The sequence below is a fragment of the Falco naumanni genome, chromosome 9 (assembly GCF_017639655.2).
Source record: "Falco naumanni isolate bFalNau1 chromosome 9, bFalNau1.pat, whole genome shotgun sequence".
NCBI classification, from domain to species: domain Eukaryota; kingdom Metazoa; phylum Chordata; class Aves; order Falconiformes; family Falconidae; genus Falco; species Falco naumanni.
In genome coordinates, this window is record NC_054062.1 from 1,105,536 (window position 1) to 1,130,370 (window position 24,835).

Below are 24,835 nucleotides of genomic sequence, written 5' to 3' on the forward strand. Positions count from 1 at the left end.
CGCGCCGGAGGGCGGGGCCGATGGGCTGGGGGCGGAGCCGCGCCGGCGCCACCGCTTTGGGGACCGCGGTCCCCCCGGGCGGGGGGCTCAGGGCAGCCGCACGGCGCAGGGCTGGCGCTGTCCTGCTGTCACTGCGCCACCGCGGCGGGCCGGGGGTCCAGCACGGGGGCTCCCCTCGCCAGCCCTTCCCCGAGCTCTGCTCTGCCGGGGACCGGGAGCCCCTGAAATGACACCCACAGCGAGGGCAGCCCCTGGGGGACAGCATAAAACTTTATTGTATGTAAGAACCGAGCCCATGAGATATGTACACGTATTTACAAAACGAAACGAATGAGCCTAATTATTTACAACGAGAACCGCCCTCTGCAAGTCTGTACACCCAGACGCGACCATGAAAACATATTTACAAGCAGGAGCCAGCGGCCGCAGGCAGGACAGAGATGAAGAAGGAACGAAACCAAAGGGCGAGGCGAGGGGCACAGTGCAGTCACGGACCTCGGCAGGGCTGGGTGGCGGGCACCGGTGCTGGCCTGCCCAGGCAGCATCCCCATCCTCCAGGGCAGTGGTGCAGACTCCCGGGCCTGCTGTGCCCCGAGGAGGTTGGGGGGAGCTGGGAGGTGGCTGCTTTTCCTCCTCTTTCTTTCCACGTTGCTGAGCCGTCCCCCAGCACCCTTGGGGGCCATCTTTCCTCCTGGTGCCGGGTGGCCAGCCCCATCCCTTGCTCCACAGCCACTGGTGGGGGGCGCGGTGGGAGCTGGGGGGTCTCCAAGCACCCAGGGGGGTTACAGCTCGCTGAAGCGCACCGCCGGCTCCAGCTTGTGGGACAGGGCAGTGAGGACCTTGTCAAACTTTGCGTAGCGCTCGGCCTGGCTGCTCTCGGCCCCACGGCTGCCCCAGAGCAGCCGCAGCTGGAACTCGGTGCTGAAGACCTCCAGCAGCTCTGCTCTGCCCTGGAAACCTGCAGAGAGGGAGAGTCAGTTCCCCAGGATGGGGGGCGACCCTGTGCCCGTGGGCTGCCCTGTCTGGTGCTGGGCTGGAGCAGCACACTGGGAATGCGGCAGAAGGAAAGGGGCCCTGCCATACCCACTGCTTACCCTGCAGCTTCACCTCAGCATTGGTGTGGTAGAGCCCACCGTGGTGGGCCACCATCCGTGCTGCCTCCAGGTGGGCCATGACCACCTCCACGCCACTGTCGGTGGTCTCCCAGGGCTCGGGGCTGTCAGTCAGAGCCTCATCCCGCTCCAGAAGAGTCACAAGAGGCATGATGTGGGGAAAGGTAGTGTTCGTCAGCGGTGGCCCTTCTGCGGAGAGAGGCAACATGGGATCCTATGTGTCCCTGTGGCCCCGCATCCCCCTCCCCACCTGCCCCAGCCCCACAGAATGCTCACATGGCCGCACAGCCCCGTGAAGCCAGGCTGCCACCACGCTCCTGGGAGAGGCTTTAAGGCTCAGCTGTAGCACAGCAGTGGCCTTGGCTCTGTGATCCCTGTGCCCGGGGCCACTGACTTGTTCAACATCAGCTCCTCCCAGCCGGGTTTTCTGGTTGTTCTGGGAGGGGAATGCTGCCGTCCCTGCCTGAGCTGTGTCCCCATTTCCCAGAGCTGCGATGGGGAGCAGGTTTGCAGAGCTCCAAGTGTTGCATGTTGGAGGGACATGGCTTTCCATCCTCCCCAACTGGCCACCCTGTCCCCTCAGCTTGGCACACACCGCCATGCGAGTGCGAGGGTTTGGCTCAGCTACTGGTTTTATTTAGTTATGAAATGCTTCTTTGGGAAGGAAGGGGCAGCTGAGGCCAAACGGGCTCTGCCAGGTGCTGGGGCTGTTCAGCAGCCAGAGGGGAAGCTCTTGGCACTGGCTGGAAGAGGGTCGGAGCCCTCAAATGCATTCCTGTCCCGCGAGGCCATGCCCAGACAAAGCGGGAAGGACCAGCCAAGAGAGAAGGGAAGTTGGTCCCGTTACCTTTCCCTTCATTCAGGCCCTTCAGGAACGGTTTGAGCTTCTTCTCATAGAGAATCGCACCCTCCGTGTGCCGCTGCCGCAGCACCATCCAGGTCTGCTCCAGCCGGGCGATCTGAAAGTAGACGGGGCAGATGGAGGGTGCAAGGGGCAGCACAGGCCCTGGGCACCAAGCTCCAGGCTCGCAGGGTGCTCCCAGAGGGGCACAGCCTGGCCCCACAGCCATGGCCCCCAGCCTCGCACACTGCAGTGCCTGGGGCTCCCCAAAGCAGCGTCCTCCACCAATGCTCATGGCCAGAGACGGCACATCCCTGGCACCAAGGCTGGATTCAGGATTTCTCCCCCCTCCCTGTGCCCCAGGACAGCAGCTTCCCTGTGTTGCAGCAGCCTTGAAGATGAGACACAGGGAGGGGGCAGCCGTTCCACCTCCTTTGTGCAGGCAGGAAGCAAGACTTCCCAGCTGGGCTCGATTTAAAATTGAATTTTAATCTCCTTTCATCTTCCAAAGGGAGCAGTGTGGCCCGGAGATGCTGCTGCCACAGCCTTGAGACTGATTTGTATTGTACTGGAGGGCAGATTCATTTCCTCCCAGGAACACAGCCCAGCACAAAACAAAAAGCCCAACCACTGAAAAACAATTGGATCCCAGCGGGACTGGGCTGTCTGCTCTGTGGAGGGGACGGCTCTTCCCCCTCCCTGCTTACACCCCAGCGGATGTGGCCACACGACTCCTGCCCTTGACATTTTCCCCCTTCTCCCCCCACAGCAGGTGTTGGGAGCCTGCAGGACACAGGGAGAGGGATGTGTTTTGGGCAAAGGGGATGAGCCTAGGCCACAAGGACGAAGGGAGCGTCCCTGTACCTGTGTCATTTCCAGGGCGTTCATCACAGCTGCAAAACTGAACATGTTCCCCATGGTGCTCTTCAGCTCAGCGGCCAGCTGGATGGTTTTGTGGAGCAGGGCCGCCCGCTCCTCCGTGCTGCCTGTGCAGCCCAGGATGTCCACGGCGATCATGATGGACATGGTGTGAAACCTGTCGCGGGGCGAGATGCGGGGCAGGGTCAGCACAGGGAGGCCAAGCTCCTCCACCCTGGGAGGTGCAGTGGACCCCCACATGCCAAGCTGGGGACACGCCAGGGGAGCCTGTGCCATGCAGCGGGCCCACCGGGCTCGCCTCCACTGCCCCTTGCCATACCGTTCCAGCAGGTCGAGGCGGAGCTGGTGGCCGTGGGGCAGGGTGAGCAGCTCCATGCCAGAGCTCACCCCCATGAGCCGCTGCATCTCCACCGTCACACCTAATATCCGGGCAACCTGGCAAGAAATGCAAGAGCTGATTAGACCTTTGTTAATTGAGGAGAGGCTGAAGTGTCCTCAGGCAGCCTCTTGCCCCACCCCAGTCTCTGCCTGCCCCCACTGACACAGCGTGGCAGAGCCCAGCAGGGATGCCTCAGTGCTCAGGGGTGCCCGATGCTTGATGCTCGGGGGTGCTCCGCTCCCCCACCAACCCAGAGCAATCAGAGAGCAGTGGTACCCATCCCTCCTGCCTGGCCCTGGTCATACCAGGCAGTCCACTTTGGTGATGTGTTTGGCCAGCGTCTTCACATCCACCTCTGCCAGCAGCTCTTTGACCTTCTTGAGCACAGCCATCTCCAGAGGTTTGTTCTCCAGGGGGATGAGCAGGGACTGGAAGGCCGTGGGGTTGAAGCAGGAGGTTGTCTCCATGGTGGGGGGCACAAAGCCCATGAAGTCCAGTTCTCCTTTCAGCCTCTGCCCTGCCTCTGCTTCCCCAGAACCATTCTCCACAGTCCCTCTCTGTCCTTCCTCCACCTTTAGTCTCTCCACATAGCTCTTTGATGGCAGCTGCTTGGTGTCATGAGCTGGCCGGTCCCTGCTGATGGGCGAGGTGGGGTGGAGCTGGCAGTAATGCCCCGTGTCCGGGTCGCTGTAGCTGTTCACAGAGGGAGAGGGGGAGGCACGGGCATACCCGTGGCAGGGAGTTGAGTGGGTGCTGTGGGCAGGGTCTGGCAGAGGTTTGCTGTTGTTCCCCGCACACAGTTGGGGCTCGCTGGACCTTCTTATGACTGGAGAGGCTGGGGCAATCCCAGATGCTTGGCAGGCATGTGGCTTTAGCCGTGTAACTGCAGGGAGCAAAGGAGACCCTGTTATCAGAGCCTGGAGACACGTACACGCGTAGGGACCACAGATGCAGCAGCCCAGGGATGCAGAGCCCAGGGAAAGCCCAGCTGCCTGAATGGGCTCAGCCGGTCCCAGGACAGCTGCACGATGGTGTGGCTGAGGTCCTGTCCTCAGCTCAAGCCCTCCATCAGGACAGTTTTCTTTACCATGCAAGGAGCTGGACAGGGTTTCGTTAGCAGGGAGCAACACAGGAGCTTGTCTTTACAGCCAGCTCCGTCCCCCTCCCCAGGTCTCTGCATCACACCCATGCCAAGCCCAGCCTGACCCATGTCCCCACTGCCCCCGTGGGATGGAGGGGCGATGCCTACCCGTGCTGTAGGCAGGTGATGTTGGGTTCTCAGAAATGGGGGACATCGGGGAGTGCAGGTCTTGGATCTGGTCCACGCTGACAGCACAGTTCCGAATGATGTCTCTGTGGTGGGGCAGGGACACGCTGGGGAGGAGGAAGATAGGGCAGGTTAGTCCCTGCAGACAAGGGTCCCAGCAAGGGCAGAGGGGCTGGGATGAGAGTTTTCTGCCCTTTCACCCTCAGGTCAACACCTCCTTCCACAACAACCCATAATTAGCAGAACCTGTAATGAGCTCAGGTGGAGTAATGAGTGGGCAGTCCCTGCAGGCATCTGGGAGCAGAAGGGTCAGCACCTATATAAAGCAGAGACAGCCCTGCCTGGGGTGGGGGTTGTGATTAGAGAGATGCTGGGTATGGGGTTCTGGTGAGGAAGTTGTGGGGGAGGTAGTTTTCTAGGGCTGTGCTGCAAGGGGGTATCTGATGCTGGGTTGTTACTGTATTTCCATTTGAGAGGTGGAAAGTGCCTGGAAGCTGGACTTGGAGCCCAGTGGGCAGTCAGGTGCTGCATCAGTGAGCTGCAGTGTGTGGGCTCAAGGAGCTATGCAGCAAGTGAAGGAGGTCTTGGGTTGGTGGGGCAGTGGCTGTGGCCTGATACAAGTGCCATGTGTCAATGGTGTTGCAAAAGATGCTGTGGTGAGGCCTGAGCATAGAGAGGGCTGCAAGGAGGCATGGCACTGTGCTCCCTGCCATGGGTGAGCTCTGGGCTGCTGTGACATGTTTGGATTTAAGTGCTGTGCCTCTGTGGTGGGGGAGGCTGGGAGAGCAGTGGCAGTGATCAGGGGTTTGGGGAAAATGTGAGTGGTGAGGGAAGACTGATGGATCTGGGCTCTTCTTCTAAAAACTTGCAGTTTGGAAGTCTGAGTGTTTTCCTTTTCCCTGCTGTAACAGTTGGTTGCCTGTTTTCTGCTGGTGCATTCTCACCCTGCCCTTGGGCTGAGAAGGTTGGGGTGGTGAGAAAGTGGCTTGGTTCAATCGCAGGCTGTGTCCCGCTGGGGAGGCAGGAGTAGATGGGTCCCCCTTCAGCTGCTGCGTGTGAGGATGGACATGTGGCTCTGCCTTTCCTGCTGGGCTCTGGGCAGCATTGGGCTGCTGAAAGCAAGCTGTGCGAAGGAAATCTTCCCCACCTCTGGTGAAGCCCAACTGCTCCAAGGTTAATGTGAGCAGTTCAGCCATGTGGTGGCTGTAATCTGGGGACTGTGCGGACTCCCATCAGTACAGCGCTGTTGGTCTCCTGCCCATCAGGCTTTCAGCGCTGCTCTGTTACTCCTTGCAAATGCTCCAGCTGGATGGAAAGGGCTCTAAAACTGAAAGGACCCTTCAAAAGCAAACCAACAAATGCCCCCTTGGTGGCTGGGACTGGCTCTCCTCTTGCATCTGCTTGGGAAGGCTTGGATCCCTGCCTCTGACAAGCCCCGACACGTTGGTAATCCTGGACTGGGTGATTGTAAAACACTCTCTGGCTTCTGGCCTGCAATGCTAAAGTCATGTCTGCTCGCTGGGTGTCTGCTGCAGTAGCTCAGCATGGTTGGCAGCTAGCCTGGGAGAAAACCCCAGTTCCAGCTGGGTACCTTCTTCCCCCCCATACCTTTGCTGGTCTGTCTTCCCATCCCTGATCCCAAACACCTACCCTGCGCCCCAGGGAGCAGGGACAGAGTGTGGCCCTGCCTCCTGCCCAGGGGCTGGTTCTCTGCCCGGCTGAGCTGGGACCAGACACTGTGCTCACCTGGTTGGGCACCCCTCGGCCCTGGTGATCTTGTCTGCTGTCAGGCCGTCTGTCATGGTGATGCTCCTCCTCTTGATGTGCCCCCCTTTCTGGGTGGTGGGGCTGTGGGGTCCCCCATGCTTCCCGTTGGCCAGCCCGTAGCTGGCTTCCAGGTAGCGCAGGGGGAAGGTGCGGTTGATGGGGCAGTAGACAATGGCACCGCTCTGCTCAGAGATGGCCTTGCGGTTGCCCACGTAGAAGCGGACCAGGGCAGGCACATTGTCAAAACTCTCCTGTTCAAAGAGGTACTGGACACGGGTGTGGCCCTCGCTGGACTTGACTGTCACCTTGTTGATCTTGAAGTGGAGGGGCTCATTTCGCCAGCGGCACGTCAGCACGTAGTCGCCCAGGCTGGTGAGCGAGTCACGGATGAGGAAGTCGCCGTTCCTCTGCACAAGGCTCTCTGACACCTGACAGGGGACAGGGCAGCAGCTCAGGCAAAGCCATACTGGATGGACCAGGGGGCGTGGGTGGATGATCCACAGTGGCACTAGCTTGTTCCCCTTGCCTCTGGCTCTGAGCTGCAGAAGGGCATTTCCCATGGCAAAACCAGGCAGACTGGAGCTAATGAAGCCCTTTCCCAGGCACTTGTCAGGCGGACAGGCTGGGGGTGCTCTCCCCGAGCAGCCCAAGCAAACGGTGCCCAGAGCCACCCACCCTCCCCTCCTCACCTCCCGGGGGATGCGGCCGTGGTACCAAGCATGGCTGCGCAGGTCAGTGCTGCTCAGCTTCAGCTCCTCTTCCAGCTCCTTGTGAAGCTTCTCTGGTGATGAGTCAAGGATATATTTCTCCTTGGAGAACTGTAGGGGGAGAAGAGAGCATCAGCCGGTGTAGCGGTGCAGGGCCTGGGAGCAGAGGCCTGACCCTGGGGTGGGCTGTCAGGGTCCTCATGTGAGGACTGCAGGACCCTCCATGTCATTGGCACTGGTGATGCCACTCGCCAGCAGCAGACCTGTCCCTGAGGCACAAGTAACTCAGGCTGTGCATGAGGATTGCTGCTTGTGGCAAAGGATGTGGGTGAGATAATGTGCTGTGCCTGCTGACAGTCAGGTCCTGCCACCAGGAGCACTTGGAGACTCTCCTGGTGGCATGTCCCCATCACACCTGACCACCCTGTCCCCAGCGTGCTGCCTTTCTGCCTCAGCTCAGAGCTGAGGGTGGTTGGGCAGGAAAAACCTGCCCCAGCTGCCTCTCACACATCTCCTGGGCCGGACCACTGCGGGAAGCACTCTTCCAGGAGGAAACCTGTATTATTCCTCCTCCTTGGAACAGCCATCATGGTCCCTCTTCCAAAGGGTTAACTCTCTGTGTTCAGCCTGACGGTGGCATGAATAGTAATGACAAATGTAAAGGGAACCTTCTGCATCGAAATTAGCTTTTACCCTTTTACTAGCACTGGTGCACCTGAGCCTGGAGGATGCAATTTGCCCCTTCCCTTCCCCCAGAGGGATAAGGGATGGCGTCATGTCTCCCATTGGCTGAGCCTGCCGTGCTCCCTGCCTGCTGCTTGGCCCCGTCGTTCCCAAAGGGTAGCTGAGGATGCCAAGCTGTCGGCATGGCAGAGTCTGTGCTTGTTTGGGGAGGCGAGCGCAGGCTCGAGGCTCCTGTGCGCTGTGCACACGAGGCCGGTTCCTCTGGTCAGTTGCTGTGCTGCCAGTGCTGCTGCCTGGTGGAGCAGGGCCTGGGAGCCAGGAATCCTGGGTTCCCCCTGCATCCCAGATATGTGCTGTCCTGCAAGGGTGATGTGTGTGCCACTGCCACAGATAAGGGAGCTTGGATAGGGCTACCAGAGTGTCCTGTTCCACTGCTCCAATGAGCAGGGGTGGCTCAGTGGCCTGGCTCCATGTCCGGTGGCAGTGCCAGCATGGGGAGCCACCGCAGGCTGGGCCAGCTCCTTGGCATTGTTAGGGCAGGATGCTGCTGCCGTGTCGGAGGACGGGCACGGGCTTGAGCTGCTGCTGCCAGCGCTCCGGCACTGCCGGAGGAGCAGGCTGGTGCTGGTGGCTGGCCTCGCACAGCAGCTGGTTCCCCAGAGCACTGGGGGCTGCAGCCCCGTATTGACACACTGGGGACGTGCCCCAGAGCTGAGCCCTTTGCCCAGCACCTCACCCTCTGCACGCCCTACTGCTTCCCTCTGCTCCTCTAGGAGTTGTTGGCAAGGGGAGGTGTAGAGCACCGTGCTGTTCTCCTGCCTTGTACCCACCACTCTTGGGGTGCTCCTGGGACCCCGCAGAGTCCCTCAGCAGGAGCCTGACCCCTAGATTCCCCCCCTTCCCTGGGGGGAGATGCTCCATCCCCCGTGGTGGCTGCATTCAGCAGGCAAAGCAGGCAACGATGCTGTCCTGGGGACCCTGCTGCAGCCTGGGGAGGGGGCAGGAGGCTGCAAAGGGCTGGTGTGAGGGACTGTGCCCTCCAGGGCTTGCCCTCGGCAGCCTGGACCTGCCGCTGTTCCTCCCTTCCCAACCGCTGTTGAGTCAAAAGGTGCTGGGGCAGTGAAAGCATCCTTTGAAAACACTTCAGGCTGGACTTGAGCTCATCTGACCAGGTTTACTCTCCCCATGAAGAAGGTCCCACTCACTGGAGCAAGTGGGGACCTGAACTGGGAGGCACGTGGGTTGTCCCCCTCCTGACCAAAGGCTGTGGGGAGCAGAGTACTGGCTGCTGATTTGGGGCCCTCGTGGAGACAAAGCCACCCGGCACCGCTGAACCCTATTAAAAATAAATGGTAGCCGACGGGTGCTGCTGAGGTCTGGCTGCCTCCTGGGGGGGCGAGGCCGAGCAGATGCCGTTTCCATGACGACCCATCCGCTGCCATCGAGCGGACCTGGCTCAGCCGGAGTGGTGGCGGGGGACCCTTGGCTGCAGCACCCACCCCGCGGCATGGCTTAGTACCCCAGACTCTGGGGCAGGGACGGACCCCCTGGGAGCCTCTCCTGTCTGTGCAGGCTAAAGCTGTCCGAGCCGAGCTGGGAGCAGTTTAGAGCCGGTGCTCCCGCCACCACCCCTGGAGCAGGGATTAGCGCCCGTTCTGCTCAGTGTTGTACATCTGGGTTTTCCCCCAAATCCTCCCCATGCAAATGTGCAGAATAACAAACACAAACCCAGCTGAGCAGTGCCCAGTGTCTCCAAGCCTGGATTTGGGCAGCAGCCGGCTGGCATCTGTGCCAGGAGCCAGGTGCTAAGCTAGCAGGAGAGAACAGGAGGTTTGGGAGAGGCAAGGGAGGTTTTGCATCTTGTAGATGAGGGAGGGAGGCTGGCTGTGAGCAGAGGGTGCCATGAGCCACTTTCTCCAGCCATGCAGAGGGCACTGTCCCTTGAGCTCCTTGGCTGGGAAATGAGATCCCATCCAATTTGCAGGGCCACCAAAACACCACTGCCTGGAGTGACTGTGTGGCTGCGATAGCCAGGGAGGCAGCAGCAGACCGATCACAGGGAGCCCTGCTCTTTGGTGTGCTGTGGCTCTGAGGACTGGTCCTCGCTGTGCGTCTCTCACACTCTTCCAACACACGCTAGATGCTGCCAAGATCACCTGGCTGCTCTCCTCTCTGCACAGGAGCTGGGCGCACCACGAGCCCTTGGTGCAAGGGACCCACGTGCCCGGGGGACGCATGTGGCCCCCGAGCCCTGCAGCAGTAACCGGCTTTCCTCTGCCCTGCTCAGCAGCACGGCTCGGAGGAGCCGGTCGCAGGCTGCCAGCTGGCCGAGCGCCGAGGCGCGGGCACTGGCACGGCATGGAAAGGCAGCGCAGGCCAGCCGAGCGCTGTCAGGAGCATGTAAGCGGATGTCTGAGCACCACGCTGAAAAGGGCACCGCTTGACGCTCTTGGCTGCGCCAAGAGGACATCAAAAGATGTACGGCCCAACGTGAGGTCTTGCATACTAGTGGGCTGGGTGCAGGGAAAAGCCTTGGCTTCCACTAGCACCTAGCTCAAGCGCGTGGTGCTGGCCTCCCGCACAGAGAGCCCCAAGGCCTCTTCCAGCTGAGCAGGAAGAAATGGGGATTGGAGTGGTTCTCGGAACCAGCCGCACCAGACAAACCAGCTCAGGAGCTGCCAGAGATGATGCCAAGCTCTGCTTGAGGAATCCCAACCAGCAGCCAAGCAACCAGCCAAGCCAAGCAACCAAGCTGGCTTGGCTGCAGAGAGGAGAGCTCCTCCATCACATTCAGCTCCCTGACGGGCTGTTTCAAAGTCCTGGGGCTGGGGAATCCTCTGGTGCTGCTGCACGATGGGGGCAGTGCCCGTGTGGAGGCAATTCCCGGGGCTCTCCGTCCCTGCCCACTTCCCTGATCCTCCCTGCTGCTTTCTTGGAGGAGGAAGCGCCTCCAGACCCAGCCAAAGTGCAAGGGCTGGAACTGGCAGTGGACGGGCAAGAGCTGGGGGGATGAAGGCTTCTGACAGCTGGGCTGGTACGTGTAAAATGGTGACTGTCACTCTGCCTGCTGTAAGGAGAGCTTCAAAGGCTGACATTTGGCTTTCTCTCCTTGCAGAGGTAATCTTATGAAACAGGAGCGATTTGCAGTCTGCCTTCTTGTTCTCCCCTCCCAGATCTGGAGGAGTCACAGCTGAGGATGAAGTCAGCTTGGAGAGCAAGGTGTACTCACACCCCACCCCGCTCCTCTGCCGATAATATCTGACTAACCTCGGGGCACCAAGCGCATGTGCTCTCCCTCCTGCTCTTGTGCTGCCCGCCCTGACATGGGACCCTCACTAGGGAAACCCCAGCCCCTCCTGGAGTTTTCCACCACTGCTCTGGCTGCCAGAGCAGCTGTGGGGCTGGAAAGCAGAGCTGGGAGGAAGCAGAGTAACAAGCCATTGGGAGCAGGTGTATGGGGAAAGCCCCAGAATCGTGCAAGGGTCTTCTCTGGTTCCTCCGCACCTGGCAATGGACTACTTCAGTGAAGTATTTCCGAGCAGACATCCTGGCTGAGAGACAGCCGGCATCACAGTGAACCCAAGAACCAGTCTGCGGGCCTGCCTCGTGCAGGACTGCTGCACTCCCCAGGCCAGCTGCCAGGTACCACCCAACGATGGTCCGTCCATCCCACGTGACCACACCAAGAAAATCCCACCACAGTCAACCCTCAAGTTGTTATGGACTTCTTAGTTTGCATATCCCACTGTGAGCCAGTCCATCCTACTGATCTTGATATCCACATGGAAATCATTTGTTCCTCTGTCCTGTCTCGCAATGACTCTGGGCATCTAAATGGCCTCTGAGGAGGCACCAGCCCATCTGTCCAGCCCAGGGGTGACCGAAGGCATCTCTCGGGTATGCTGCATCTCCATGAGTCCCCACTGAAGGCAGACCTTGGCTCAAGATCTTTGTCTCGGCATTCAAAGCCCTTCCTAGGACTAGTCCTGGCTACCCACAGGGTCTCATCTCCCCCTGTCTGTGCTCCTTTGTGGCAGCTCTGGAGCAATTATGTCTGGCTGGCAGGGGTGGGGTGCAGCTGGGGTTGACGGCCAGGAACATCTGGGTGCTCTAAGGTGGGACAAGTGCCCCAGGTTCTGCAGTGGGGTGCTGGAGTGCACTGCTACCACTGCCCTGGGGGAGCAGGTATCCAGTGCAGCGATGGGGTGTGTGTATACACACATTTCCATCCATCTATATATTACTTATCTCACTCCAAGACGGCAGCAGCGGCTGCTGCTGCATCCCTTCTCAGAGCTGCTATTGGCCAGAAATGATGTCAGTGCTTCCCAGGCTGGGTGCACTGCCATTGGCGGTGAGCAGGGATGCGGCTGTCAGCTGGAAGCGCTCCAGTCATTCATGGGGACTTCAGTGTGTGTTTGCTGGGCACACTTGGACACAAATAGATGGTGAAAGATCTGGTGGAGCCAGGTGAGCACTTAGGGCTTCACTTTTAACTCTTTCTGGGTCAGGATGGAGCGCCCTCCATCCCCTCTCACATCCCTTCGTGAGAGCCAGATGCCCACCTGTCTCTCCCTTGTTCTGGCAGCAGCTTGCTGACAGCACCCAGTCAGCCCCTGTGATGTGCAGCCCCAGGGCTGCTGCACTAGGGCACGTCCCCCTGTGTTGCTCGGTGGCCTCTGGACAGCTGGGAGCAGCTCTTCTGCTTTTCCCTCTTCACCTCCACCAGCAATTAAAATCCCTGGCTTTGCACTGAGATCAGCCGCAGTCATGACAAGACTTGAAATGCTGCTTCTGGGCTCCGTCTTACCCAGCATAATCTCTACAGCTCGGCACCTACCTCACTCAGCAGGAGTACTGAATAAGACTGCCAGCTCTCTTGGCTGCCAGCTGCCTTCCAACTTGCGGTATGCTACAGCTCTTGCTTCAGACCAGAGCCTGCTTGGCTCTTGCAACCCGAAACACCTTTGCTCTCTAACTTGGTAAACGAGTGAACCAATTCTTAGCACTGTGCTCCTCCTGCGCAAATGCCAGAGTCCAAAAATAGGACACCTAGGCTCCTGCCCAGACAGCGGCGGTGCTGGAAGCACCACAGGACAGGTGACAGATGGATCCCAGCTCTCTCCCACCCGTCAGACCCGTGTGGTGCGGCGCAGCTCACGCAGAGCCCCCAGCCGAGCAGCTCTGCGCCCCCCCGCTCGCTGCCTCCCGTGCTCTCGGTGATGCTCCAGGCACATGCCGACTGCCGGGGGATGCGGAACTGCCCTGCGTGGGCTCTGCTGCCGGCGAGGGCCCCTCCAGGGACCTGCGCCGCCCGTCCAGGGCTGCTCTGGGGGCAGCCGGCGGCACTGCCATCGCGGCCCCGGCCGAGCTCTGCCCTGCTCACCCCACGCCCGCTGCCGCCCCGGCCAGGCGGGCACGGCGCCCCCCGGCCCGGCGGAGCGGGGCAGCGCCGGGGCACGGGGCTGCCTGGCGGGACCCCGCGGAGGCAGCCCCGCTCGCCCCCGCTTCCCGGCGCTGCAGCCCGGGACCGGAGCCCCCTGACGGCGGGGCCGGGGCCGGGCCGTGCCCCCGGTGCTCCCCCTCCCCGCTGCGCTGCCGCCGCCTGCCCCACGCGTGCGGGCGCACGGAGCCGCTGCCCGGCGGCACCCGCCGGCTCCGTCCCGCCGCCGCCCCCGCTCACCTGCACCTGCATGAAGGAGCCGCGGTAGAAGCAGCAGGCGGCCGCTGACAGGGCGCTCCACAGGCTGCACCGCTCCGTCATGGCGCGGCGCGCCCCCGGGCTGCCCCGGCCCGGCCCGGCCCGGGCTGCACCGCCGCCGCCGCCGGGCTTCAATTTCAGCCGCTTCCCCGAATTACCTCATCCCTTGTCGGCAGCGGGGGCGGCGCCGGCGCCGCAGCTCCGCCTCGGCCCGCCCCGGCCCGGCCCGCGGGGCCGCCCGCTCCGCCGCCGTGGCCCCGGGGGAACCGGCAGCGCCGGCCTCCCGCCTGGGCAGGGGCACCGGCACCCCGAGGGGACCCGCACCCCTGAGGGGACCCCGCACCCCGGCTGCCTGTGCCCTGAGGGGACCCGGCACCTCTGAGGGGACCCGCACCCCGGCACTGTGCACCCCTGAGGGGACCCGGCACCCTGAGGGGACCCGGCTGCTCTAAGGGGAACCGGCACCCCTGAGGAGAACCAGCACCCCGGCTGCCTGTGCCCCAAGGGGACCCGCACCCTGATGGGACCCCGCACCCCTGAGGAGAACCAGCACCCCGGCTGCACGCACCCCTGAGGGAGCCTGGCACCCTGAGGGGATCAGGCAGCCCTGAGGGGACCCAGCTCCCCTTATCTCCCCACCCCAAATGCACCTGCTCTCGCCAGTGATGCACATGGGGACCGCCTCGTCCCCTCTCACCCACCCCGGTGACGCCGTTCCGGGGGGGGGAGATGCCGGTGCCTGCCTCACACAGCGGGGAGCCGGCTGCCTGCTTCCCGCGTAGGCCGTCTCTCAGTTGTGTTTAATTAAGGCTCTCCTTCAGTTTAATTAAGGCCACGGTTTCACGTATGGGATGCACAAGGCAGTGCCGATGACTCAAAGCACTGCTCCAGCCCTGACTCTCACAACAAACCCACCGCGACATCCCTGCCCGAACCCGCTGCTGGCACCTGCCCTGCGCACAGGGACGGGCAGGCGTCCCCCAGCACCGAGCTCTGCGCCCACCTGCCCGCACCCGACCGGCCTCCCTCCGGGTCTGTCCTGCACAGCACGGCCTGCGTCTGGCTGGGCTTTGCTAACAGCGGGCTTTACGCTCCCACCCGCAAAGTGAGCCCTGGCCCGAAGACCCCCACGCCTCCTGGTGCGCCCCGGCCTGAGGGGATGATGCCATGAGCTCAGAGGTATTCCTTCTGCCACCAACCGCAGAACCCTGCAGCCTCCCCTCTAATTAATTCAAACAAACCCCTCGCATCCCCAGGCAGGGAGGCAGCAGCCAGGGCCGATGAGATACAGGTCCCCTGAGCGGCTCCTCCGCGCAGAACAAAGAGAGCTCGAGGCGCTCGCCAGGCCCTGCTCTGCCCTGGTCTGCCGGGGAGGGAGGGATGGCGGAGCCGTGCGGCTCTCCAGCAGGACGGGGCTGAGCGCGGGATGCAGCGGGGCAGCACGCAGCCGGCGGGCAGGGAACGCGGGTGGTGGGTGCTCACGGGTCCCATGGGCACACGGGCTCTCCTCCTCTCTTGTGTGGGGCCGAGGGGCAGACCAGGTGGCAGCATGCAGGGAGGTGCTGCTCGGAGAGCATCCGATAGTGCATCGCCCTCCTGCCAAGGCTTCTCCTCTGCACTGGGCTCCGGGGTTTCCTTCCAAGGCTCTCGCCGAGGGAGCAAGCGGGAGCCCCACCGGGTGCTGCGGGGCGATGCTCCCCGGCTGTGCCTGTGCTGTCTTTCCGCAGGGGACAGCTGGAAACCTCCATCTGAGCTCTCGCAGGGATGCACGACAGCTTTACGGGCTGTAGCTTTCCCAAAGCGGAACACTGCTCTCAGCTCCTTCACCAGCACGAGGGCCAAAGCTAGGCTGGCTGGGACGTTAACGAATGGAGCCAGGTGTGCAGATCACCCAGGCAGCTTGGAAACACCAACCCTTAGGCTATTATTAAAGCACGTTAATTACCAAGTGCTTATTGATCCTGGCTTTCTGACCCTCCCTAGCTCCTGGTTGCACCTCTAATCACAGCAGGCTCAGTGATGGGAGAGCTGGCCCTGGCTGCTTTGTGGCTGGAGCTCAAGGACTGATGTTTGGCAGTTCCTTGGTGCACATCTGGATGCAGACCTGCCCATGAGCCTTTGCTCACAAGGGCTTTGCAGTGCCTCCTCTCCCTCCTCCCAAATCTTCTTCACTGGCTTTTTTCTTCCCATCTGTCCTTCACTTGCCCCTCAGTGATGTTTCCCCTCTGCTCATGTCCCCCCCAGCTGCAAATCAAGGACCTATTCCAGTGGCAGATCCCAGCCCTGTCCCCCCTTGCTCCCAAGGGATCCCAGGCACAGCAGCCAGCAGTAACCTACCCACGAGGAATCCTGCAGGCCCTGGGGCCAGACGCTGCTGGGTGCTGAGCACCCCACAGCTGCACGGGCTTCCAACCAGGCACAGTGCCTGCAATCAGCCAAAGTGCCCCCATCATCCCGGTCACTCACGCTGCAGATAATTACTTATTTGACTAAAATAGCTGCTGTCACTGCAGCCATCAGTTGCTACTGTGACCAAAGGGAAGTGGCATATAAATCACAGCCCACGGTCCGTGCCTGGACACCACAAGGACAGGTGAGAAATAAAGGCCAGATAACTCATGTCTGGGATCTGCCTGGAGAGTAGGGAATTCTGGCTCACCAAAAAGAACTCAACCCCAAAGGCAAAGCCAAATCTATTGCTGCACACCTGTGTTGTTTCAGTCTATTAACTCATGAGCCATAACATGTGCCCGTCTCTGGCTGCACGTGCTGACAGCGCAAGGGAAAACACCCCCATCCATCCAGCTCTGCCCCTCACCACCTCCTTGCCCTCGCAGCACTTGCCTGCATGAGCAGGAGCTTTCCTGTGCACCCCGAGGCAGCCCACCCCAGGGCTCTACCCTGCGAAGCACGGCTCAAGCCTTAACACTCCCATCCGGGCCTCGTTGCCCCAGCACATGTCCCACTTCCAGCCTGGTGAGCTCCTGCTCAGCAAGTCCCACATGGCTAGAGGAAGAGGAGAGGAGAGACATCCCACTCCGGGGATTGCTACAGGTGATAAAGCCGCATCCGACCCCAGCGCCTGGATGCCAAACCCAGCAAGCAGGATCCTCGTTAGCCCCAAGACTGGACCCTGGGAGGGGTGAGCCCCGTGAGGAGCAGCAGATGAGTTCAGGGCCCAGCCAGCTCTCTCCTGAGCCTGCTGGTGGTGCCACCACGGCGGGTTCCCACGTTTCCATGTCTGGCTACAGCCACCATCAAGAGCCCCGGGTCCAAAAGACGAAGGTTCAGGGCTCTGTGCTATTTACACCATCCAAGCTGGGCACCTCAAGTCACTCAACAATCCCATCTGCCCAGCAGCATCACATCCCCATCGGGCAGCTGGACTCGGGAGGCTCCGTGCCTTCTCAGACACGCTCCCCAAAGTCCATCCCATGGCAGCGACCACCCAGGCAGGTTTTCAGTGCTCCATCCCCAAACCACACAGCATCCCTGCCACTGTTCCCCTGTGCCTGCCCGGCTCCCATCATGCCAGCAGCCTCCTGCAAAAGGGCTGCTCTCCTCCGGAGCCAGGCGCCTGGCTAATGAATTTCTGGCCAGACATGAAGAGTCCTCAGGAATGTTAATAGTTTGCTGGAGGATAAGCAAGAGATTTGGAGAGATTTACACCGACTTTCATGTGACAGCCACAAAAGTGGCTCAAACCCTTCCGTTTCTTTACATGGGGGTGGAGGGAAGAGGCTACCCCTGCGTCTGCAGCGTTCACAGGTGACAGGGAGCACGAAATGCAGGAGCTCCTGTGGGAGCAGCATCAGAGGGACTGTGTAGGGTTTGTGTCTCCTCTGCCTCCCTCAGCCTCACCATTTCTGGCAGGGAATTTCTTCCAGGGCTAAAGAGAGAGCCCGGAGGAGGTGGTGGGATGGGGAGTGCAGAGCTGAGCACCCCGCTGGTGTAGGACCTGGCCAGCCCCAGGCCCCGCTCCACCACTGGCACCTGGCCGGGTCAGGCTGTGATCGTGCCCAGCGACTTACCTTCACGTATTCGCTGCCAGACTCCAGGCCATCGTGGTGGCTAGAAGGAAGGGGAAAAATAAGAATGCGTAAGTAAAGGGCAGTAAGTCGTGACAGTCAGGTCAAAGGAAGTGGAGACACAGCTATGGGTAACGAGAGTCTGTGCCCCTTGCCTTGCCATGGGGCTGAGACCATGGCCATGGTTTTGGGAGAGGTTCCCAGGGCCCCAGCACTGTTCCTGCCCACTCTCAGCGCAGGGCTTAGCCTCCCTAATGCGATCAGGGAAGAATGAGGCCTTTTTAGAGGATCTCTCCCCAGATCGCCTTGGGATCGTGTGAGCCAAGCCACGGATACCCCGTGGCCAGGCTGGGGTCCCTGCAGGTCACGGTGCCGGAGGGTGCCTGCTGAAGAGGGTGGCCTCGTGCCCTGTTCCCTGGCAGAGCTGCATTCCCAGCAGGTGGCTGTTGGGACACGTTGCCCAGACAAGTGTTTCTGACTGTTTCTCTATGGCCTCGTGCAACCCTGCAGAAATCAAACTCCCAGTGAAGCCAGGGGTGAACGGCGACATCCTGAGTGAGACTGCAAAACTTGTCCTCCCAGCATACAGGCAATAGAAATTCCCATTCTCCTTAGTGACATGTTCACCCTTAGCCCTACTGACAACCAGCCCAACAACCCTGAGACACAGCTGATCTGGAAGGTTCTTTGCCATCATTTCATGGGGGATGCAGACGGCCCCTGCTCTTTTCTGAGCATGTAGCAATGCTGCTACTGCTTTTTGTGCTCTTGTAGGTCGAGAGATGTGTCTGTATGGATGAGTCCAAGGGGAACAACAGAGCATTCGAAGGGAGAGTAACAGCCCAAGCAGAGGTGCGCAACCCTGAGGTCTCACCTGTCAGAATAAAGTACAATGGTCCAGACTTCTCTGACCAGAACCCAGTGCTGGTTGCCTCCCCAGCGCCAAGCTTTAGCACGGACATCCTACTGCTTGATGAGGTTGCCTGCCTGAGCGTGGGGTGGCAGCGAGAGCCCTGGGGTGGCAGGCTGCCAGCACAAGGGCAGGCAACTACGAAACTACCAAATCCGAGGGCATCACAGACCTGGGAAGTCCCTTCCCTGCTGGGAGCCACCTCACTCCACCTAGTTCCTACAGCCACAGCTAAACCCCTGCCTCATACTGGGAGCTGCTGCGGGTCCTGCACACAAACCCCGCCTGGAAGCCACACTGGTGGCATCCCTGGAGAGCCAAATTCTTCCTCTGTGGGCTCCCTCCAGGTTGGGGATGGTGCCTGGTAGCTCAGAAGTCAATTGCTGAAAGGGACGTGGGGATAGCAGAGGCAACTGCTGCCAGACCTTGTCCCGCCGGACACCCCCCGTGGCATTACAGTGGGTCCTGCTAGGGTCAGTATGGGCCCCTCGGGGTGTCCAGACCTGCAGCAGGCAACGCCCACTCCTCCAAGCCCACGATGCTGAAACCACATCTCCCACTGTCCACCTTGGAAGGGGAAAAGGGGCTGGAAATCAAGCCCACACTTTTTTGGGGTGAAAAAAAGAGAGGAACGTGTGGAGGAGGGGGGGCAGACACAGGCTCCCCTGGGCGGCTGCGGGCTGCCTGCCCACCCTGGCGCTGCCTCTGCAGCCTGTTTGCCTTTCACACGGCCGCGGAGGGCTGCCTGGTGCTGCCAGAGCCGTGAGAAAAGCCGGCGGGAGGACGGGGGGCCTCTGGGCAGGAAACCGGGAGCATGGGAGCAGCTGGGAGATGCTGCGAGGGCCCGGGCAGGGGAGGCCCCCGTGCCGGGGAAGGCTGCAGCTGGGGCCGCAGCCCCCCTGGTTCTGCACATTCCTGGAGGAAATGGCATTTCTGGGGGCAGCCGAGTGCCTGGGAGAAATTCCAGGGCTGCCTTTGGAGCGCGGCTGCGGCTGAGCTGCTGGGACCCGGCGCTACCACGGTGGCACCGGGGAGCGGGGTTTCGGTGGGGTAGCTGCTCCTCTTGTGCTTGGGAAGGCATCGCAGTGACTTACAAACCTGCCAGGCTCCAGGCTGGCTGCTGCGTACAGGCCAGCGTGGCTGTGGGAGTCCAGCCCCACTTTGGAGCCCAGGGTCTGCTTGTCTTCAGACAACAGTGCAGGCTGTATCCCTGGGCAACCAAGTCCGGACACCTCGTGCCTCAGTTTCCCCCTCTGCAGAGCTGCCTCCTTCAAGGTTTTGGCTCGCAGTGCTGGCAGAGGTGTGTGCTGGCAGCTGTGGGCAGTGCCCTGCTCGCGACCTGCGGGAAGCGGCATTTCCCGTGCCGCGCGCACGCCGCGCACGGAGGGAAGTCGAGTCACGTCCGCTCTGTGACCTGCCTGCGGGTCATCTCCCATTAGTCACCGTGTCCTTGCCGGAGTCACGGCCACCGCCTCACTCTGAGCATCTCCGCAGCTCAGGTGCTGCTCCCTGTCCCACAGCAGCGCAGTTCCCCCACCTTGAGGGCCTGATCCTGCAGGGAGCATCCCTGGGAAAGCTCCCCTTTAGATGGGCGCTCTCAGTCCGTCCTGCCTTGGAGTCTGTCCTTACCAGGGATGCTCCAGGCGGGGCAAGCAAAAATGTGCCCCAGGGTCATGCTTGTCCCTCCTGGCGCCCAGCACCCCCCTGCACAGGCGCACCCTGTGCTGGGCAGCCAGTGCTGGCCTCTGCCATGGGCTGGCGGGAACACACTGTCCCCATCCCCAGGGATGTGCCTGTGCAGGAGGAAGGGCTGGGGCGCGGCGCTATCCCGGTCCCGCTTCCGCCTGTCCGCCCCACAGCAGGGCCTGGCCGTGGTGACGGCTGCTCCTCTAGCCAGGGGTGGTGGCAGGGGCTCTAAGTGGAGCATGGAGGGGCAGAAATGCCCCTGATGCCAAGTCCTGCTCTGGTCACTCCTGTGCCTCAGTTTCCCTGGCTACACCCATCATCAAGGCAGCCCCAAATGATGCAAAAGAGCATCTGGCCCTCGATTTTTGGGGCCCCAAGTCCCCACTCCCCAGAGCCCAGACACCCAGGTGACCCACACAAGTTCCCCTGTTTGCTTGGCTCCCAGCCATGCTGGCCTGGGACCTAAGTCATTTCTGGAGGACCAGAGAGCCTGGGCGAGCCCCAGGCACCCCCTGCGGGGACCCTCTGCCACCGCTGAGGCTCTGTGCTCACCAAGGGATGTGGCAGTGCCACCGGCCCCCTAAGCCCCCAAGCCTCCAGCCCCCAGTGCCGGCCACAGCCCCCTGGCCGCTCTGCCCTGGCGCCGGCTCTGACTGCGGTTTCGGCAGCTGCCGCCGCCACGCTCGGTCTTTCCATGAGCAAACGCTGCCACGGGCCGGGGGCCTCGGTGGCTGAGTGGCGGCTCCAGCAGCGTCTGCGTTGAAGCTTTGTGCCCTCCCCACGCAAAGCCCCTTCCCAGCCTCTCCCTCCCTGTCCCCCCACCGTGCCAGGGTATGAGGGGTGGCCACGGGGCTGGGACCTCTTACCTGCCCTGTCCCAGGGTGGGAAACCGCCTGCCCACCGCTGTCATCAGCCCTGCGTGACTGGGTGGGTGCCTTCGCTCCAGGATGGGGAGACGTTCTCCCAGGCGCTCTCCCGCCTCGCTCTGAGCGTTGGGACTTTGGGGCGCGCAAGGCGGTGGTGGACCCTCCTCCTTCCCGTCCCAGCCCTCCTCCCGCCCCCCCTTTGAGGCCGGCAGGAATGTGTGGCCGGCACAGCCCGGCTCCCACCACCGGCACGAATTCCTCCTCCTCAGCCCGCTCCCGGGGCCGCCGGGGCCACCCGGACCTCCCGAGTGCTCAGCGCCGGGACAAGGAGCCCCTGGCCCCAGGGTGGCACGGGGCAAACTGGCGTGTCAGGGGCTACCCAAGGGCGAGAGAGGAGGAGCAGGCCAGGGAAGCAGTGGTGCGATGACGGTGGGACCTTGTTTTGGGGAGAAACTTGGAGTCGGCACTTCCACCCATGCCCCCAGTCCCAGCTGCTGAGCTGGGGCGCATTTGGCCTCTCGTGCCCACACCTCCAAGTGATGGGCAGGGGGTAAAAATCCCTCTTGTTGATTCTGAGGTCAAACCCCTCATCTGACAGGGCTGAGCCCCCAGATTCCCCCGGAGGGTGGGTCTGGGGCCTGAAGGAGGAGTTTTATGCCCGAAGTGGGGTGATTGTGCCCAGATTCAGGGGTTTACTGGCAGGTGATGGAAATGGGGATGGGATGGCTGGTTTCAGGGATTGCCCCTGTGCCTTGAGAGAGGCAGTGCCACTCGGGGAGGGGGAGAAAAAGAGGAGAGTGAGAGGCGGAGGGGGCTGGAGTGGTGCAGATCTGAGCTCTCCGCAGTGCATCCCAGTGCAGGAATGGAGCCGCCGGCAGGACAAAAGGATTCTGGAGCTGAGCGGGGCTGCGAGATCCGGAAACGGGAGGGAGCAGAAATCCCACAGGAAACCTTGCTCCCATGGAGCAGCTGACCTGGCCATGGTACAGAGCGCTCTGTCTGTGCCATCCCACCAGCCAGGTGCATCCCGCTGGTACTGTGGGTGAGTGGGGGGCACTGCAGGGACCCCCAGTGTGTCCCACCCCCTCCCCTTGCCCCAGAGGGGTAGAACGGGGGTCCCAGTGGAAGGCAGAGTAAACCCAGTGGGGCTGTACCTGTCCAGGGAGCTCTTGCCAGGATGGTCTTGCCCCTCTTCCAGCAGATCCCTACATGTGGTCTCCGCTCCCACTGCTGTGTTGGGGGTCAGGGTTTGGCCAGGCTTCGGAGCCAGGCTGGAGCTCGGTGCCTCTGCCCCAGGGCAGGAGACGTTCCCTGCAGGCTCTTGGTGCATCCTGGCCACTGCTGCCCCTGGGGTGTCCACAGGCTGAGCTTCTTCATCCTCCTGCTCTGTTTGCCCCATGGCTGGGGGTGAGTCTGTGCCCATGTCAGCATCACTGGACATCTTGGTGTTGGGGAGCGGGGCTGTCTCGTGGGGTTTATTGCTGGGGGTCCCTTTCACCCGGCAGCTCTGGCTGCTCTTGGCTTTTCCCAGGCTCTTCCCGGCCTTACCCACATTCAGCCTGGGCATGGTGCCCATGTGGCTGTACATGTCCGATGACCGGGCATAGGGGCCGGGGCTTTTGGGCATGGTGTTGAGATCATCCTGGGTGCTGTCAAAGGGCTCCTCCAGGAAGCCATGGGGAGGAGGGAGACCTGGCCCCAGGCTCTCAGGAGAGCTGGGGGCCACGGACATGCGCCGGAGGGTGAAGGAGCGGGGGATGCTGCTCAGGCTCCCGAAGCCTTTGAACTTGAAAAACTCTAGCAAAGAGAGAGGAGAGAGGAGTGTGGGGTTACTGCTGGTACAGTGTCATGATGGGGGGATCCCAGGGCCCCTGATCCAGGCTTGGGGTGGGCACAGGGCACTGTGCTGCAGTGCAGCCTGGTGTCAGCCCAGTTCCACCCTGCATCTCCAGTCCCAGCCCGGCATGACACCCCTGTGGCCTGGGGTGTATGTGATGCTGCTCGAGGCATCTCTGCTGGGACCCCAGGAGGTCTGTCCCGGTCCCTTAGGGAGAAAACGTCCCCTGTGCCCTGGCAACTCCAGCGGTTGCCTTTCCCCACTGCAGTGGTAGGGGTGGAGGAAGAAACGCCCATCCCTGGTGAGCAAGCAGTGCCAGAAAAGATTTCAAATCTCTTGTTCCCATCCTCCGCCTCCCCGCTTCCCCCAGGGGACTCCAGGCAGGGCTGGTGGTTGTGCCCATCGCCATAGCCTTGGGGCTGCCCCACAGGCCATACCCCTTGCCCTTGCTCAGATGAAAGCATGGGGGGGACACCGCATCTCCCCAGGGGACGGGGGTCCCGGCCACATGTGATGTGCTCACATGTGCGTGTCCCTCACCAGCACGGTGGAGCAGGAACCGACTGTCAGCGTGCAGCCTGAGAGCACTGGCGTGGCAGTGCTGGCTGCGGGCAGGGGACAACCTCCCCACTTCCTCAGCTGAGTGCTCAGCACCTCGCAGCCTCCCTGCGGCTCCCAGCTGCCACCTGCGAGTGCTGAGCGCAAAGCATTTACCGGAGACATATTTATAACTCCGGCGGGTGGCTTTGCATTTCACACCTCAGCCCCAGCTCAGCTCTGCCTGCGGATGCCGTGCAGCTCCAGGCCGGTGTCGGTGCTGGCACAGCACACAGGGTGCAGCAGGTTGAGGCTGCAGCTCTGCAGGGCAGCCCTGGTGCTCCAGCTGCCTCTGGGGGTTTTGCAATGTTTTTGCTGCCCTGGAGCATTGCAAAGGTTCTTCCCCTCCGGGCACGGCAAATTTGCCATGGCAGGAAGCCGCACGCTGCAGCGGTGCTGTATCAGGAACTGGGTGGCTGAGGGCTGCTCAGCCGTTGGACTCCCACCTTCTGCTGCCATAATGGGCTCTGCTGGGCATCCCCCAGCCAGACAGGGCAAAGGGACCATGCAAAGGGCTGCAGCAGCCCGAAAGGCCTTCTGCGTGGCAGAAACCTCATGGCCTGGAAGCAGTTAAAGGCAAAACTGCTTGGGGTTAAACATCCCCTCAGAGTCCAAGCATCTGCTGCTGCCGGCCACTGCTGGGGCTGCTGCAGGGTGGGAAAGGCAATACTGGGGACTTTCCCCATCTTCCTACTCTGCACCACAAAGGAAAAGCCCAGCTGAGATGAGGCCGTGGGTTTTGCCCATGGAGGGGTCCCTGGGGAGCGGAGGGACCAGCCCCCCTCTGGCGCCAGCATCGCGGCAGGAATGCAGAGAGCAGCAGCAAAGGCTGGCTCCCGTGCAGCCCAGTGCTGGGAAGCGGGGTGAAGGCCACTGCAGCCGCCTCCCGGGGCTCTGGGGGAAACCTGAGGTCTGTGAGAAAGAGCAGAGCTCGCTCGTTGTGGGTACCGAGCGCTTCCTCAAGAGCAGCCGGCAGGAATCTGCTCCCAGGCTCCCAGCCCAGCTCCTCCGTGCCACCCGGCCGCTGTGCTGTGAAAGCACCCTGGGGTGGGGGGACTGGCAGCCCCCAGTCTGCAGCACTGACTTTCACCCTCAGCCTTGCGCCCTGAAGGATGTGATTCGGGAACTGAAGACCCCTGAACCCCATTGTGCCTCCCCCTGGGTGCATCCCGGAACCCAGTGCAGGGCTGGGCTGCAGCAGACTGGTCCCAGTCCCGGTACTCACCTCCCGAGGCAGCAGCACCTGGGCTCACCCCCAGCCCTGAGGATGGAAAACTCCGAAGCCCCTCACCGCATTGAGCTTCCTAATGAGAGCAGAGCCTGCCTTGGCTCCAGACATCCCCAGTGGGGGTGACCCGGGGAGCGTGTGAGCACTCACTCACACCCACACTCACACTCACTCTCATGCATCCCCCCTCCCGGCTAGGCTGCCCAGGTGAGCACCCCATTGTCCACCCACGATATCCCACCCCACGGCCACTTACTGAACTTCTTGAAGCCCCCTCGTTTCTGGCCCTCGGCCATGGTTGTGCTGGTCGGAGGCCGTGGGGACCGAGAGGGACAAGTTTATAACT

At 61.8% G+C, this 24,835-nt stretch overlaps 1 protein-coding gene across 3 annotated transcripts; it reads right to left on the minus strand.

Annotated features, from left to right (window-relative positions):
* Positions 1–252: 252 nt before the first annotated feature.
* SH2D3C (SH2 domain containing 3C) lies at positions 253–24,835 on the minus strand. 3 transcript variants are annotated; one of them, XM_040607209.1, is made up of 12 exons: positions 24,746–24,835; positions 21,982–22,624; positions 17,369–17,408; positions 6,935–7,063; positions 6,225–6,673; positions 4,461–4,585; positions 3,517–4,094; positions 3,152–3,267; positions 2,818–2,989; positions 1,960–2,071; positions 1,095–1,301; positions 253–958 (listed from the first exon to the last, which is right to left on the minus strand). In XM_040607209.1, the coding sequence occupies exons 1-12, from the start codon at positions 24,783–24,785 to the stop codon at positions 783–785; spliced, it is 2,787 nt and encodes a 928-aa protein (XP_040463143.1). In that variant the 5' UTR covers positions 24,786–24,835; the 3' UTR covers positions 253–782. The 3 variants fall into 3 exon arrangements, with proteins under 3 accessions (XP_040463143.1, XP_040463145.1, XP_040463146.1); XM_040607211.1 differs by lacking the exons at positions 21,982–22,624; positions 24,746–24,835 and adding an exon at positions 20,828–20,946; XM_040607212.1 differs by lacking the exons at positions 17,369–17,408; positions 21,982–22,624; positions 24,746–24,835 and adding an exon at positions 13,320–13,506.